At 45.7% G+C, this 12,977-nt stretch overlaps 1 protein-coding gene across 2 annotated transcripts; it reads right to left on the bottom strand.

Moving 5' to 3' along the window:
• Positions 1-3,589: 3,589 nt before the first annotated feature.
• LOC121166487 (guanine nucleotide-binding protein G(t) subunit alpha-2) lies at positions 3,590-12,754 on the bottom strand. 2 transcript variants are annotated; one of them, XM_040995618.1, is made up of 8 exons: positions 12,628-12,754; positions 10,744-10,786; positions 10,397-10,538; positions 9,335-9,492; positions 7,399-7,527; positions 7,037-7,166; positions 4,168-4,321; positions 3,590-3,780 (listed from the first exon to the last, which is right to left on the bottom strand). In XM_040995618.1, exons 1-8 carry the CDS (start codon positions 12,743-12,745, stop codon positions 3,590-3,592), a joined length of 1,065 nt encoding a protein of 354 aa, XP_040851552.1. In that variant the 5' UTR covers positions 12,746-12,754. The 2 variants fall into 2 exon arrangements, with proteins under 2 accessions (XP_040851552.1, XP_040851551.1); XM_040995617.1 differs by having other exon boundaries at positions 9,335-9,507; positions 12,628-12,745.
• Positions 12,755-12,977: the final 223 nt, after the last annotated feature.

Below are 12,977 nucleotides of genomic sequence, written 5' to 3'. Positions count from 1 at the left end.
CTAGGTTCCTTCTGAATTCAATATTCCAAGAAGTATGATTGCAGTGCAAGAAAATAGGGTTGAATATGTGTTTCCAGAATTGGCACCATGGCTCAGCACAGGTCAATCCTCCACTCTCAAGCACTGGAATCCTATATGAGTGCCAGTTTGTGTCCCAGCTGTCCCACTTCCTATACAGCTCCTTACTTGTGGCTAGGAAAGCAGTAGAGGATGGCCCAAAGCTTTGGGAACCTTCTGCCACATGGGAGGCCTGCAAGAGCCTCCTGGCTCCTGACTTCAGATCGGTTCAGCTCAGCTCTGGCCTTTGCACCACTTGGGGAGTGAACCAGCGGATTGAAGATCTTTCTGTCTCTTCTTCTCTGTATATCTTCCTTTCCAATAAAATAAATAAATAAGTGAACTTTAAAAACAAAAGAAAAAGCCCCTGGCTCCTGGCTTTGCATTGGCCCAGCTCTGGCCATTGTGGCCATTTGGGGAGTGAACTAGTGGATAGATGTGCACCCTTGCTCTCTAAGTCTCCTTCTCTGTAAATCTGCCTTTGTAATAAATAGGTCTTTAAAAAATGTGTTTCGGGCACGGTAGTGTGGCCTAGCAGCTGAAGTCCTTGCCTTGAACGCACCGGGATCCCATATGGGTGCCGGTTCTAATCTCGGCAACTCCACTTCCCATCCAGCTCCCTGCTTATGGCCTGGGACAGCAGTTGAGGACGGCCCAAAGCCTTGGGACCCTGCACCCATGTGGGAGACCTGGAAGAAGTTCCTGGATCCTGGTTTTTGGATCGGCACAGTACCGGCCATTGCGCTCACTTGGGGAGTGAATCATCAGACAAAAGATTTTCCTTTCTGTCTCTCCTCTTCTCTGTATATCTGACTTTGTAATAAAAATAAATAAATCTTTAAAAAAAATGTTTAAAAATTTTAAAATGTGTTTCTGACCTTGCTAACAAAATAGCATTTTTGATGGCTTGTAAAGGTGTGACAATGCATGAAACCCAGCAGTACCATGTAGTACATTTAAAGTGAGGCAAAAAGTGAGAGATAAAGGCAACAGGATGTATGATTTGATTTTGCTTTAAGCCTTTTTATAGCCATTTTGTTCAAGGAATTTTTCATGTATATCATCAAAATGTCTACAAAATATAAGTCATTGGTACAAATGCACTAGCTGTAGTAGAGTAAGCTTTGGGAAGTTTCATGAGCCTGACAAGCGGTTGAACTGGGTAAGGGTTAATGCCTCTTGGGGAAACTATCCAACACCAGGGTGAGGCACCCTGACCTTTATGCAGAGACAAGCCCAGTTGAGCACTGAATTTCAGAAAAGTGTGTTAACTTTGTTCTAAATACAGGAGGAAGAACAGCTAGAGCTCAAAAGGAGTATTGCACACCAGGAGAGTTTAGCTGGAAACCCTTCTTGGTGTAAATCTGATCTCAGTGAAAAACAGCTGTGTAACATGGATGTTGCTTGAAGCACTGTTTCCCCAAGTGTTCATACAAGGTGGCTTGTATGGGTTTGTTTATACAACAGGTAGGAATTGGGACATCTGCCAGAAAGCTAAAATACAACTGTTTTGTTTTGCTAGGGATTTTTAGTTGTGCTGCTGAAAGACCTGTCCCACTGGCCTCTGCCTGCAGCAAAGGGCAGGCTGTCTGAACATCCCTCACCAAGGATTCTGGGTTAGACTTTCATAGTTTGGCCCAAAGTCAGCTTTTGTCTGCATTCAGAGACCAAGGAAAAGTTCATAAAAGAAGCAGTCCTTCACTTTGAGGGAGCATGGGGCCATCCTGTATGGAAATGGAGTAAGTGCTATAAGTTATGTCAGGAGCCCCAGTAGTTAAGATTATGGTGGTAAGGACATACTTACCTGGGCGTCAGAGCCCCAGAGAGCCCACAGATGGAGCTGGGTATAGTTCTCTGGTTTTCTTTGTTAATTCTCTGCATTTTACTGTGCATTTAAAAATACTTTTGTGAGCAGTTGCTGTTCCAATGTATGGAAGATATGTTGTCTCCCTCTCAGTGTGTGTTCTTTCATATTACACATGGAAGTAAATAAACATTTAAAAACTGTACTTGAAAAAGGGGCCCCTAGGTTTCATCATCATATTGCCAGAGATTGATGTGATACAGAGTCAGAACTGTTGGTGTTTGGTACATGTGATAACTTGGAACGTGTAGAGGAGTGGCCAGATAACTCTTGGTTACCCAAGTTTTTTTTGGTTATAGTGCTTTTTAAGGGTGGTAGTGGGGTGGGGCTTAAGTTTTTAAATTGACAATAGCCAGAATAGCATCTCTGGTCATTTTCCTCCTCAGCTGTTTTCTTTTTAGGGAATCAGGAAGAGTACTAAATGAGTCCGGCTGAACAGCTGCAAATGATCCTTGTTTGAATTCTGGACGTGTATGGTTCTTCACAATTCACGTTGCTTGGTGTAGCCTGGGAGTGAATGGGTGTTCCTGGCAAGGAGCAGATTTTTGTTTTAATGGACACTGTGTATTATGTATAGATCTTGGATGCCAAGCACTTCCCTCACTGGTAGTTGTAAATGCCAAATCTATACTTGACTTCACTACCTTCTGTCAAGAAAAATGCAAGCTCCACTTCCTCTCGGAGGAGTTCAAAAAGGAATCACTCCCCTGCTGGTCTGTTTAGGCAGATAGTGCTTCCCACCCACGTCATGTGGACCAACTGCAAAGATGTTCAATGCCTAAAGTAAGCTCAGCTGCCTTTTTCTGTTCTGATCATGCAGTAGCTGGAATGAAAATTCTAGAATTGCTCACTTACTTTCAATTCTATGAAAGTGGCAGCAATAAATCACCCATGTCTTTCAGAGGAGTATATTCATGTCCTCCAAGCTTAGTTAAAAATTGTCTTGGATTGCTGAGCAATTATTTTTGGAGATAAAGGGAGCCTGGGGGCACAGAGATAATTTGTGCTTAATAAAGATGATCATTCTTGAATGGGTGCCTCAGAAACAGCAAACTCACGTTTCCTATGTAGTGATCCAGATCTCTGGACTAAGGCACGTAGAGGTCTGAGAGTGGAAAGGGGATGGTAAATTCACTGAGGTTTTGTTCTAACTAGACTTTTTTTCCCCCACTTTGGCAGACTATAGAAGGTTTTGCTGGTTTGCTTGAAATCATTGTAAAAACCAGATGTAAAAATTTTTATCATTTTCTTGTTTTTATGTGGGATTCATTTCTGTGATCCTAATCATAGCAGTTTTTATACACCTGGTCTTCAGTTAGGTCAGTGTTTCTTACCCTAACTCTGAGGTAGGTAGGTGGGGCTTCGTTTTACAGATGAGGACCCAGAGGCTCAGAAATGAAGCACTCACATTCTCACGTTAAGCTTCAGAGCCAGCACTGAAACCTGGGTCTAAGGACCACCTGGCCTTTGTGTGCCCTCTTTGGACTGAACTAGCTAGCTAATGTAGAGAAAGACCCGCGAGACACAGCTACAGTCACACAGCCTCCACTGCCAAGAGAGAATGCATTCAACATTCTTTGTGTCAAGATCACTGGCCTACAATTTTCAGCTTGAGTTGACCCACATTCCAAACCCATTGGCAGAACTGTACCTGAGGCATGGTGTGGATTAGAAGAGGCCACAGTCCTTGAGGTTTTCTTTGATGATAATATCTGTGACTGCATCGAACACGAATTTGACGTTCTGAGTATCTGTAGCACAGGTCATGTGACTGTAGATTTCTTTGACATCTTTTCTCATATTGAGATCAAGGAACTGGCTCTTGATGTAATTCCCCGCATCCTCATAGGAGTTGTTTCCTAGTTTTCCAGGAAAAAAAATCAGCAAAGAAGTAGGATCAAGTAACCCTTCTCAGGTGCTCATTTTTACATAACTGACAGAATCTTTCCAATGTAATGTTAGACAACTGTAGTGGGAGCCCTGGGTTTAGAGGGAAGTTTCATCCAGCAAGGAAGTTGGGTCAAGTATGTCTGTGTCTTGCTTGTGGTTTCTGGAAGGTGTCTCACATCTAATGTCTGCTCTATTCCAGAAATCTTGGAATTGAAGTTCTGTAATCAAGTGCCCAAGTTTCTCCCCTAAGATGAATTCCTTTGTTTCTGTGGCATAGGAAAGGAGGAAATCGCCAGTCACCACCAAAAGCTAGAACAATACAAATATTACTGATATCTGTGGCCCTTGACACTTACCATCATACTCTGGAAAACAAATACTGAGATGAACCTTCTTGATTTTTTCCTCAAACAGGTCCTTTTTGTTGAGAAAGAGGACAATGGAAGTAGCAGCAAAGAACTTGTGGTTACATATGCTGTTGAACAGGTGCAAAGACTCATGCATACGATTCTAGTGAGAAGAACATCATAGAAAAATCAGAATGGATTTATGGCACATCTACCTGCTTCCTGTTTTTGTTCTCCATTGCAGAGACAGACCAGTGGTCCACATGCAAAAGGAAAGTGAACAAACTCTTTTTTATAGCTCTGTGACTTGGGGAAAACTATTGACCTTTGATGAGTCCTGTTTCCCTAATTTACAGGGCTGTTAAGAGAGTTGAGTCGGGTCATGCATGCATAGTACACATGGTGGTGGCTGGTATACAGGTGCACAGTACATGTTATGCAGGTCTCTGACAGCCAGGGCTTTGCTATCATGAAGTGCTGCTGACACAGGGCTGAAACCAGATCCAACCTGGCTTATGCCCATTTGCATCTCCAGGATGATTTTGCTAGGCTTCTGTCCTAGTATTCCAGGCCTCGGCTTGGGAAGGAACCTGATGGAAATGTTGGCCCTGTGCCACATGCCGAAGACTAGAGAATTTCCAAGTCCCCTGCCACAAGCAATGTCAGCTCTGTTCTCTGATTGCTACTTTATGAGTAGAGGTGCTTCAAAAAGTTTGTAGGAAAAGGGAATTCAAGGTTTTTTTTTTTTTTTTAATGTATTTGCCGGGGCCCGGCGCGGTGGCGCAAGTGGTTAAAGGTCCTCGCCTTGCACGCCCGGGATCCCATATGGGCGCCGGTTCTAATCCCGGCAGCCCCGCTTTCCTTCCAGCTCCCTGCCTGTGGCCCGGGAAAGCAGTCGAGGACGGCCCAAAGCTTTGGGAACCTGCACCCGCGTGGGAGACCCGGAAGAGGCTCCTGGCTTCGGATCGGCATAGCATCGGCCCGTTGCGCTCACTTGGGGAGTGAACCATCGGACGGAAGATCTTCCTCTCTGTCTCTCCTCTCTGTATATCCGCCTTTCCAATGTAAAAATAATAAAAATAAATCTTTAAAAAAAAAAATGTATTTGCCGGGCCTGGCAGTGTGGCCTAAAGGCTAAAGTCCTCGCCTTGAATGCGCCGGGATAGCATATGGGCGCCAGTTCTAATCCTGGCAGCTCCACTTCCCATCCAACTCCCTGCTTGTGGCCTGGGAAAGCAGTCGAGGACGGCCCAAAGCTTTGGTACCCTGTACCCTTGTGGGAGACCCGCGTTGGAGACCTGGAAGAAGTTCCTGGCTCCTGGCTTCGGATCGGCATAGCATCGGTCATTGCGCTCACTTGGGGAATGAATCATCGAACGGAAGATCTTCCTCTCTGTCTCTCTGTATATCTGACTTTCCAATAAATAAACAAATCTTTTAAAAAAAATGTAGTTGTAGTTTAAAAGATACATGTTTATAGGTATTTCCAAGAGCCTTTGAAGGCCCCTCCCATATCTGTAAGGTCTAGCTGTTGCCCAATGCTTCCGCTGGGCCTGCATTTAGCCTCTGTATCCCTGAGTGAATGCACAGCACTGTCGGCCAACACAAACTCAGTCTTCTCTGATAAAACAAGGACATTCTTAACTTACAGCCTCTTCTCATGTTTTTGTCAATTATGTTTATGAAAAAAAAAAAGAAAACTTCACTGTCAATGTTCCTACTAGACCCTTTAAGGTCTTAGAGAATTGAGTGTTAGAGGGGAAGCAATTTTGGAAAGTGCATAACCCTATAAGACATTTTGCTGTTGAGAATGTGCCAATGTGAACTTGAACTACTAAGGGGAAAACGAAGAGAACCAAAACTAAAGCTCCCGTTAGGAAGCCATGGGCCTCTATATGGGAAGCAGATGTTTATGGGAAGCGAGTGTTTCCCATGCCTTTGGCATCCTTCATCTCTCACTTAGAGAATTTAACTGGCTGGGCTCCTGTCTTGTCAAGCTCCTCAGATTAAAGGCCTGCTCTGTCAGTCCTCCCATTGGCATGTGATAATCCCAGCCTTCCAATTTCTCCATATGTCTGTTGATAGCACATGGTTTAGTTTTCTAGCTGAGGTTAGTAGCTTGACCCCTCTATTAGGTCTCATGAAGATACACACTGTACAGACTTCCGTAGGCAGCCTGAGGGAGTACCTAGAGTTAATCCCGTGCCTATCTGGGGATACTTTACTTCTAACACTCAATTCCTCTTACAAGTTTTGTGGTTAAAAAAAAAAAGTTTTTGGGCCCGGCGGCTTGGCCTAGTGGCTAAAGTCCTCGCCTTGAATGCCCGGGATCCCATATGGGCACCGGTTCTAATCCCGGCAGCTCCACTTCCCATCCAGCTCCCTGCTTGTGGCCTGGGAAAGCAGTCCAGGACAACCCAAAGCTTTGGGACCCTGCACCCGTGTGGGAGACCCGGAAGAAGTTCCTGGCTCCTGGCTTTGGATCTGTATAGCATCAGCGTTGCACTCACTTGGGGAGTGAATCATCAGACAAAAGATCTTCCTGTCTCTCCTCCTCTCTGTATATCTGACTTTCCAATAAATAAATAAATCTTTAAAAAGAAAATTTTGTGATGTCCGAGTAGTATTTGGATGTTTAATCTGAGACCAAGCCGACTGTCATTAAGTCTGGAACTCTAAAGGACTAACCTTGAGCCAGCCAGAGAGGTTTTTCTAGGATTATCTGCATGAGACATCGATTAGTCAGCCAAAGGACTGCTGGACCGTCAGTATTTGCCAAAATCACCCATGCTGAGGGCATTGGAGTGGTAGGTCTTAGAGAATGGGTCACAGGGAGAACCTGTTTTGTCACAAGCTGCTTGGTGCCTAAGCTACTCACCACTTCATCATCTTCTACCAGCACCATATCGTAGGCACTGAGGGCTGCACAGAAAATGATACAGGTGACACCCTCGAAGCAGTGGATCCACTTCTTCCTCTCTGATCTCTGCCCGCCCACATCAAACATCCTGAGGAAGGAAGCAGGATATTCTCATAGGTATATCCCACGTGGGAGCCACCTGTCTTTGCCTTGGCCACTTGGGGGGCTTCTGAGCAGCAAATTGAGAATTAGGAAAGTGGGAGAGTCGCATGACCTCAGTTCAGGCTGGCATTCAGTACAGGCCTAGAAACATGCCCAGGCCCTATTTAGGATAGCCCACATTTGCTATCTGAGGTGCCCCCAAAGAGCTGTCTACGCACCTGAAATTCAGGTCTTTGACAGAGAACTTGGTCTCAATGATGCCTGTGGTTTTGACTCTGGAACGAAGCACATCTTGCTCATTGGGGAGATAGTCAGGGTTTGTAATCCGGTCCAGTTGGTTCAGATAGCTAGAGTAAAGGGATCACAATCATGAGCCTACATTTTCCATAGCTAAGGCTGAGAGAGTCTTACCCACCTAAAGTCATGTAGTTAATTTAGTAATTGGTACGTGCCTCGAATCCGTCTGAAGTCAAGGATTCTTTCCTTTAAGTATTCATATATCTTTATTAAAGGAAGTTGGGGTGGGAGATTGCTGAGAGATAAGTTCCCTCCCACTTAACTTTCTCTTGGGCTTTGCTTCACTGTACTTTCTAGACTGTAGAATGAAATTTACTGGTGGAAACGGGAGCCAGAAGTTGCTTCAAGTGGCAGGAGACTAAAAGAGACCTTATAGAGACATCGAGGCAGGGCATGAACTTTGTCTCTGTCCTGAATCAAATCAGGTGAAAAACATTTGAGATGACTGGGAAAATGGAAACACTGAACCAGATATTTGGTAATATTCAGGAATCAATAGTAAACACTAAGATGTGAAGGTGATATTGCAGTTTTCTTTTTTAAAAAGAAGAGTCCTTGTCAAAATAAAATTTAAAAACGAAAAAAAGAAGAGTCCTTTTGTTTCAAAGGTACACAGTAAACGTTTAGGATGAAATGCTAACTTGAAATTCATTTTAAGATAACCCAGTGGGTACAGGTAAAATGAGTGGCCATAAATGAACTGTTGGAGCTGGGAGGTTCATGATATTATTCTCTATTTTTGTTTGTTTGAAAGTTACCATAAAATAATGTTTTATATTTAAAGTGTAATAGGAGGCGAGATGGGAAGTGGGATGATGGATACCGGGCATTTTCACATTACATTCTCATTTACTCTCACATCTCCATTTCACAATGAAGACAACTTAGAGAAGAGTCAAATGAGTTGCTCGCAGTCCTAAGCACTCTGATGCATCGTGGGGAAAAGAAAAATCCAACAGACCTGGACACAATGCAGCCTCCATAATTTATGCATATGGCCCTGAGCAACTTAGTGAACTCCTCCCAGACTCAATTCTTCTGTGAAACAGGACCAATAGAAATGTGCTCTGTGGGCCAGTGCAATGGTTTGACTGGCTAATCCTTCTTTAACTGCCAGAATTTCATATCCCACCGGCTCCATTTCCCATCCAGCCCCCTGCCTGTGGCTTGGGAAAGCAATGGAAGATGGCTCAAAGCCTTGGGACCCTGTACTCACATGGGAGACTTAGAAGACATCCTTGCTCCTGTCTCTGGATTGGCTCAGCTCTGGCCAATGCAGCCATTTGGGGAGTTAATCATTGGACGGAGGATTTACTCTCTCTCTCTCCTTCTCTGTAGATCTATCTTTCCCGTAAAAATAAATTAATCTTAAAAAAAAAAAGTGTACTCTAATCCTTGACCATTTTCCCTTGTTCTGCACTAGCATCCTATCATCAGATGCTGTGGGTGAAGGAGACACTGTTTCTGCTTAGTCACCTGAGGAGGCTCAGGTTAGAGCCAGAGGTGTCTGTCCTGAAGGGGCCTTCAGGAAGCTTACCTCCCAGTGGAGTGTAAGGCCAGACTACAGGGATGCCCTGTGGCTCAGGAAAATGAACAACTTAATGGGGACAAAGGGCTGCTGGGAGTAGCCTCTTGGATTTCCTGTCTTCTGGTTGGTAGACTGTTGGGAGCTGTGGTAGAGATCCCTGTGGCATTAACTTCTGTAGATCACAGCTACGTAAGCCTAACGGAACAGATTGACAGTCCAGCTTCAACCCATCATGCATCTCCAGCTCCCCATGTGGAAGTCCTGTGCTGTGTGAACCTTAGCAGATCGCTCAGGCATTTTCCCACCCTCTTGCTATCTCAGAGGCTTACTAAGATGCCGAGTCATTGAGCTGGTATTCCGCAGCCCTGTCAAAGCAGGCCTGCACCCCGCCATCCTTCCACAGTTTCTTGATGACCTCCACCAGCTCAGGCGGCATGGTCCCCTCCTCGATGGAGTCGGCCAGATTGTTGAGCTGTCGCCCGTGATCCTGTAATGCAGAAACCTGGCTGAGAAGCTGTGCAGGAGAAATGGCCTTCCAGGAGACTGCTGAATGGGAGCATTTTGGCTTGCTGCCAAAGCCTGAGTGGTGACCACTGCCGGTGAAGAGCTTAAGAAATTGCATGGAAGGATTCTGTGTGTGCTCCAGCTGGAGTTGGTGGCCAGTATATCTGACTCACTATAGCAGGACTAAGAAAACTCTCACCTTTGTTTTGTGAAGGATTCAGATGTAGGGAAAAAAGGCCAGTGCTGGAACTAGGAACTTATTTAGTCTACAGAAGTTCCATGGCTGGGGCAAGGAGCCAAAGGAGCAATTTAAATGGTAAAAAAAAAAAAAGAAGAAGAAGAAGAAGAAGAAAAAAAGAAAAAAAGAAGAAGCTGGCAGCAAACCTTTATTTAAAAAGTAAAGCTTGAGCCCAGCGTGATAGCTGAGTGGCTAAATCCTTGCCTTGCATGTGCTGGGATCTGATATGGGTGCCAATTCATGTCCCGGCTGTTCCACTTCCTATTCCCTGCTTGTGGCCTGGAAAAGCAGTAGAGGACATCCCAAAGGGACCTGCACCTGCATGGGAGATCTGGAAGAAGCTCCTGACTCCTGGCTTCAGATTGGCTCAGCTCCAACTGTCATAGCCACTTGGGGAATGAACCAGCAGGAGGAAAATCGTTGTCTCTCCTATGTCTGTAAATCTGATGTTCCAATAAAAATTTTTAAATGGATATTAAAAAAATAAAAGGTAAAACTTGTTTTCTTCTCTAGGACTAAGTAAAATAATCTAAAGTCATCAGATGGGATTTTAGGGACACAAAACTTTTGCTCACCTATCTTTGCTAGGAGTCTCTTGGTCTCTTACCTGTTTCTCATTAGTCTTAGCTGTGTAACATGAATCACGTACCGCACAGCTCGGTTCAGCATAGTCGATGCCCAGTGTGGACATAGCCCGGATGATAGCCAGGATGGACTGCAACACATTCCCATAGATGATAACCTTGAATTCCAGGCATTCTTCTGGTGAGTAGCCGTCCTGGTGAATGATCCTGCCCGGGGGTAGGGGTGGAGGGCAGGGATCCAGCCTTCAGTTGGACCTTAAGGGGTCTGGAATCTCTGTTCCTACTGCTGTACTGCTGTTCCGGGGCGGGGGAGGGGAGCAGCTCCGGGAGCTGGGTCCTGTACATCACCCTTTCCCTTTGAGGATCTCCCCAGACTTTTTCCCACTTCCCGAGTCCTGTTTTTCCTACTCACTTCATCTGTTTGACGATGGTGCTCTTTCCTGACTCGCCAGCACCTGGAGGAGAAAATGCTCATGTTTGCAAAGTGTACCCATTCCTCCTCCCACCAACATGGTAGTGGAGGGTCTGTGAGAAGTCAGAGGTGCCAAGCAAGTAAGCATGCTTGGGAATCTCATTAGAGCAGAACCCAGAAGCGACTGCTGCCCTGCCATTCTGGTAGCCTTGGACTTCCAGCAGTTTTTTAAATGAAGTACCGTCTGTATCTGGGGCTAGGCAATTCCATCTTGTGAGGAGCTGTCATGGACATTGTAGAATGTTTAGCAGAGCTCCTGGCCTTTACCCACAAGAAAGACCCAATTCTTTTCTTATGACAACCCAAAATGTTTCCAGATAGTTCCATACTGCCCAATGGAGATCAGAAGTCTCCCAGTTGAGAAATTCTGGTAGGTTTGGGGGGATTCTGTAATGTGTTTCCCCTCTCTGCCTGCTTCTCACAGATCTTGGGGCAGGACTGGAGAGGGCTATGCCACATGACTGAAGCACTATCTTGGTTCTCTTTCTCAAAGATGTCCTAGTGGGCCTGGTGTGGTGACGTGGCAGCTAAAGTCCTCGCCTTGAACACGCTGGATCTCATATGGGCCCTGGTTCTAATCCTGGCAGCCCTGTTTCCCATCCAGCTCCCTGCTTGTGGCCTGGGAAAGCAGCCAAAGACAGCCCAAGGCCTTATAAACCTGCATCCATGTGGGAAACCCAGAAGTTCCTGGCTCCTGGCTTCAGATCAGCACAGCTCGGGCTGTTGCGGACAGAATATCTTCCTCTCTGTCTCTCTTCCTCTCTGTATACCTGATTTTCCAATAAAAATAAATAAATCTTTGATAATAGTAATAATAATACATCCTAGGAGCCTCATTCACACTCTGCTTCCTCCCATCAAGAATATACATTGCCTTCAAGCCCCTCCCTCTGTCTTGTGCTACCTTGATCCCTTGGCTTCCCCCTCCTCCTTCTTAGCCTGTGCTTATTCCTCCAGCTGCTTATCCGGATCCTGGAAGAAATCAGCTTAGGCTTAAAAAAAATCTCTCAATAACCCTGCCAGCTCTGTTTCTCCCAGGTATCCTCAAGCTGCTTGAAGTCCTGGTCCAACTTCCAGGGATATCAATCAACCCATCGATCATCCAGTGGATACTCAAGGCTGTGCCACAGATCAGCCAGGGGAAGAGGAGGCACCTTCGCCTGCAGCTCTAGTGCCCAGGCTACTCACAGGCTTGGGAACGCAGCCCAGACCACCAGTTTTGCTGCGTAGTCCCCACCTACTCTGGCCACCTTCAGTACCTTTTTTGCTTTTGTTCTAAGCAAAGTATCCCAAACTTTGTCATCCCAATTCTCTTCACAGCCATGATCAATTTCCCGGACTGGCCTATTGAAGTGATGCTATTTCCTCAGTATAGACCCGTGATCTGCTTAGGAGCTCAGCAAGCGGATGCAGCTCCCATCTGCTAGGTGCTTTATGGAAGCAACTATTGATAGATAGAGTCAGGAGGAAAATGCTGTAGATAAAACCTGCCCTTCCTCTTCCCTTGGGGCTCCCTACTTCAAATTTTGTTTTTACTACTGAAAGCAAGGGAAAAGGAACCATATACTTGGCAAGAACCAGTAGGCCCATTCCTAGGAGTGTGCAGTGGGATTGCATAGTGGGACCCCTGGATCCATTGGTAAGATATGGCCCTGCTCTCTCCTGACCCACTTTGAGGATGCCTTGCAGGTTCCATAGGAACTCAACCCTACAGCTCCCACTTTCTTAGCCTGAGACCTGTCCCTCCCCCTGCCTCATCCCTCCAAGAGAGCAGGAAGGCCCAGAGCCTTGTCCCATGGCAGCTCCTCTTCCCACTGTGCTCACCCAGCAACAGCAGTTTGACGGTCTTGGCCTCCTTGTCAGCATCCTCCTGCAGTTTCTTCTCCAGCTCCTTGGACCTCTTGGCCAATTCTTTGTCCTCAGCGCTGGCTCCACTCCCCATTTCTCCTGTCCCTTCCTTGGGCTCTTAATCTTCCCCTGGAAGGCTTCCTGTAATGGAAAATGGTGAAAATGAAGGAAATTGGAATCAAGTATTGTTCTTCAGCTCCCTAAAAAGCTGGCCCATGTGGGGCTTAGAGAGCAGCTGCTTGTATCTGCCTTCCCTCAGTTGGAGACTTCCTACCCCAACTGGAGACCTACTTCTTAGTCCAGGGATTGTAATCTTTATAGCTAGC

The sequence above is a fragment of the Ochotona curzoniae genome, unplaced genomic scaffold (assembly GCF_017591425.1).
Source record: "Ochotona curzoniae isolate NIBS_2020 unplaced genomic scaffold, NIBS_Ocur_1.0 patch144, whole genome shotgun sequence".
Lineage (NCBI taxonomy): Eukaryota > Metazoa > Chordata > Mammalia > Lagomorpha > Ochotonidae > Ochotona > Ochotona curzoniae.
This window is presented reverse-complemented; position numbering and strand designations above follow the sequence as displayed.